Source organism: Rutidosis leptorrhynchoides, chromosome 5 (genome assembly GCF_046630445.1).
Source record: "Rutidosis leptorrhynchoides isolate AG116_Rl617_1_P2 chromosome 5, CSIRO_AGI_Rlap_v1, whole genome shotgun sequence".
Taxonomy (NCBI): domain Eukaryota; kingdom Viridiplantae; phylum Streptophyta; class Magnoliopsida; order Asterales; family Asteraceae; genus Rutidosis; species Rutidosis leptorrhynchoides.
The window spans coordinates 211,286,115-211,290,198 of NC_092337.1; the positions used below are offsets into that span (position 1 = coordinate 211,286,115).

At 34.0% G+C, this 4,084-nt stretch overlaps 1 protein-coding gene across 1 annotated transcript; it reads right to left on the reverse strand.

Moving 5' to 3' along the window:
* Positions 1-278: 278 nt before the first annotated feature.
* LOC139847019 (thioredoxin reductase NTRB-like) lies at positions 279-2,959 on the reverse strand. The gene is made up of 2 exons (XM_071836619.1): positions 1,863-2,959; positions 279-593 (listed from the first exon to the last, which is right to left on the reverse strand). Exons 1-2 carry the CDS (start codon positions 2,932-2,934, stop codon positions 523-525), a joined length of 1,143 nt encoding a protein of 380 aa, XP_071692720.1. The 5' UTR covers positions 2,935-2,959; the 3' UTR covers positions 279-522.
* Positions 2,960-4,084: the final 1,125 nt, after the last annotated feature.

Here is a 4,084-nt window from a genome sequence, read left to right on the forward strand (position 1 = left end):
TTAGGGCTCGTTTTGGTTTTTATTATTTGATCTCCAGTTCCGTGTTAATATTATTAAGTTTTTTCAGGAAACTACTATCTGTACAAGAATAGTTGTTCCAAGTTCGCTGCTGGTGGGCTTGAGGTGTATTTTTTTTATGTTATATACCTTTCGGCTTTTCAAATAAGATATGTGGGGACAAATTGCATGTCCAACATTCAGATAAACATGCTGAATATGTGTAAGTAAGCTTAACATATTGAGACCCTGAAGTTGAGAAATGAAGATAGTGTATGAATTTAGAAAGATGCATGAATTTTCAATGACACTTTACAAGAGCAGGGACATTAAACTCAAGGTCAATGAAGAGATAGATTTATTGGCAGTTCAGTCCAATAAGATAAGAAAACAAATAGTGATGTAATACTTTTATGTTGTAACCACGAATTAGTTAACATGCCTTTAACCATATAAATAAACATACCAATACCAATAATAGAAGTTATTATAAATCAATAATCTTCGGAAGAGGTCGCTTATTCATCAATCACTCTTTCCTTGCTGAGATCCAATTTCCTGCAAGTAGTGTTCTGCATCCAGAGCTGCCATGCAACCTTCATGCCGCAAGGGAAGAAAAAAAACCACATATAAGCTTATATATGAATATGAATATGAATATGAATATGAATTCACCAACACTGCTTCACACTTCATATAATATAATAAGTAAACTACTACCATTTTTTATGCAACAAGGATAAACTTAGTTTACATATTGCTTTTCTTTTTGCAACCTAAAAAAAGTGTAAACTATCATTTTTTATGAATTCTGGAGTGGGTGAATATAATATAATAAGTACTTAAAGAAATATCCATATATTATTATTTTTAGAGAGACGGAACACATGAAATTAGGCCATTAACCAACTTCTCAAACCATTAAACTCTTACGCTCTTATGCTTCTCTCTTTCTTTAGTCTCTCATTTTTTAGCTCAAAATAATTAATGTACAATTTTTAATCCTTTTCATGATAGAAAAACCTGATATGTAGCACTAATTCTTTGACCTTCACGTACAAACATATACAAGTACAATGTAGTTGTTGAAAAGTATTATGTTTAATCATAGTTATATACTTTTTAAGCCATACATGAATCTGAAATCTCATATATAATAATATTCTAACCGTTTTCTAGATGTATATACCCTCCACATATATACTTAATCATACACGAAATAGATAGATATCTAATATTCTAATTCTATTTTCCAAAAATCATATAGCCTGGAAGCTTCATTTCCATTATTGACTCTTGTTACAATTCTTGTGGATCCTACAATGATTCATATAGCAACTTCCTAGCCATTTCAAGAATTCATTTCAACAAGTCCCCATTAAAAAACAATCAGATACCGGTTGCCAATACACCCCTAATATATAAGAATATATAACAGAGGTGTAATTTTGACTCATTTACTTAATAATTAGCCGATTCAGGTTATTTCTTATCTCTAAACGGTGAGGATAAGCAAAACGTGTATCTTTATTTACCTAGTGAAAAAATAACTTTATACATATTTATGAGACCAATATAAACAAAATTCAAGATTTTGGACATTAAAATTTCGAGTCCCCCAACCTTGACCCACATACTGCCCGGTAGGTGTTACGAGGAGTCCTAACCAACCCATTATCCAGCTCCATGGTACCATTAACAAAATATACATGGAGATGAAAGAAAATCACCAATTGATATGTACTTTTTTCTCAATGCAATCATCCATATAAAGTTAAAATTCATTCAAAGCATAATTATATAATAACAAGCAACCATAACCAAATTCACAAATTAAAAATAATAATCAAAATTCAACCACTTACCAGAGCCGGCAGCAGTAACAGCTTGTCTATACTTCTTATCCTGAACATCACCAGCAGCAAAAACACCTTTGACACTAGTAACTGTCGTTCCAGGTTTCGTCACAACATACCCATCCGAATCAAGCTCCAATTGCCCATCCAAAAACTTAGTCGCGGGATCATGCCCAATCGCAAAAAACAAACCATTTACTTCCAAATCCGAAACCTCACCACTAACCAAATTCTTCACCTTCAACCCTCCTAAAACCGACTTCCCTTCAACACCGTACGCCTCCACAACCGCAGAATCCCAAATCACCTCAATCTTAGGATTATTCATCGCCCTCTGTTGCATAATTTTCGAAGCCCTAAATTCATTTCTCCTATGAATAATATAAACCTTAGACCCATATTTAGTTAAATAATTAGCTTCTTCCATAGCAGAATCACCACCACCAATAACCGCTAACGGTTTATTCCTAAATATCGGTGCAGCACCATCACAAACAGCACAAGCTGAAATCCCCTTATTCCAAAACCCTAATTTCCCCTCACCCGAACCGGGGAAATTTAATCGTCTAGCAACAGCACCAGTAGCAACAATAACAGAATCAGCAATAACAGTTTTTGAATCAGTAAACACTTTAAACGGAGCTGATGAAAAATTAACTTTATTAACAGTTTCTGAAAATATTTCAGTACCAAATTTAAGCGATTGTTTTTTACATCGCTCCATAAGTTCAAACCCTAGAATACCTTCCGGAAAACCAGGAAAATTCTCCACGTCAGTGGTTGTCGTCAGCTGACCACCGGCGGCAATATCATTCGCCATCCATCCTTCGAACAAAATAGGTTTAATCTCCGCCCGAGCGGCGTAGATGGCGGCGGTGTGCGCTGCTGGACCACTACCAATGATACAGAGACGAGTTTTTAGGGTTTGGAGGTCATCCATAGCTGCTGAGGCGGTAGTGAATTTGGGGGAGGATGTGACGGCGGCGGTAACGGCGGCGGAGGAAGAACTGACGGTTGCGATGCCGATTAAATTGCGTGCTTTATAAAGAAGGTTTAGGAGTTTAGGTAAACAGGGTTCCATTTAATGTGGAACTAATATTAATTTAATTTAAATTTAAATTTCGGGCTTGTGTGAAAGTGGAAGGTGGCGCGTGAGGTTTGACTGACGCTAAGATATTTTAGGCGGGAAACGGGGCCGGCGGTAGCATAAATGGTAATGGGGCTGATGCTTTGGTTCATTTGTTGTTAAATCTAAGTAGTTGGATTTCTCTTGCTACAATCAAGACACATATGCTTTATTTTTTATAGAAGCAAATTTTAATTTTAAAACTTTTTAAATTTTGTTTAGTTAAGTATGCTTTGTTTGGTTTTGAAATTAGATTAGACTAGTTGCTGCGAATTCGTGAAGTTTTTTTTAGGGATTAATTACCAGTGACTTTTAAGAATTATCATATTTTATACTTCTTCCGTCCAAAAAAACAATTCGCTTTAACTTTTTGTTAAATTTAAGATATAATAATGAAATGTCTAATTTGTCCTTAATGTAGTTATAATTAAAGTTACATGATTAAAAAGAACATATAAAGAACATAATTGGAACTTTAAATTATATAATTAAAGTTGAACTTTCAAAATTAAAAAGAACATAATTGGAACTTTAATGATATTTAATAGTTATTTAAAAAAGAGAATAATTTTGGGCCAAAAAATATATATAAAGGTGGACAGTTTTTTTTGGAACGGAAGGAGTATAGTGTTTGTAATGTTTATGATAAATCGATTCATTAATGTAGTAACATTAACGTTACATGACTTATAATCAATGTGGCTATTTATAGTTTAAAAAGAATACATTTAAAATAAAATTGAAAAGCTAACATTGTAAAAAAAAAAGGTTTAATATTACAAACGTTTAATATTAGTAGTATCTAGACAGAAAATGGAGAGAGAAAGAGAGGGTGAGTGGCAAACTGTGAACAAAAGAAACCGAAGCAAATCGAGAGTAAATGATAAACATCGGGAAACGGGTATTCACGAGAAGTACAACGGTAACACTTATCAGGGTTGGTTCGCGAGATCAGGTAACTCAAGAGTTTTATCGTTCATGATTTACAACTTCCCGGAATCTTGGAGTGTTCCAGATTTCTGGGAATTTTTCAAGCCTCACGGTGGCATTAAGGATGTCTATATTGCAAGAAAAAGGTTACAAAATAGTCAAAGGTTCGCTTTCC

Bases quoted from the DNA above. Each gene is read 5' to 3' on its own strand.
- LOC139847019 (XM_071836619.1), bottom strand. From the start codon at position 2,934: ATGGAACCCTGTTTACCTAAACTCCTAAACCTTCTTTATAAAGCACGC. The intron at 594-1,862 runs GTAAGTGGTTGA...TGCGGCATGAAG, and splicing joins TGTTACTGCTGCCGGCTCTG to GTTGCATGGCAGCTCTGGAT.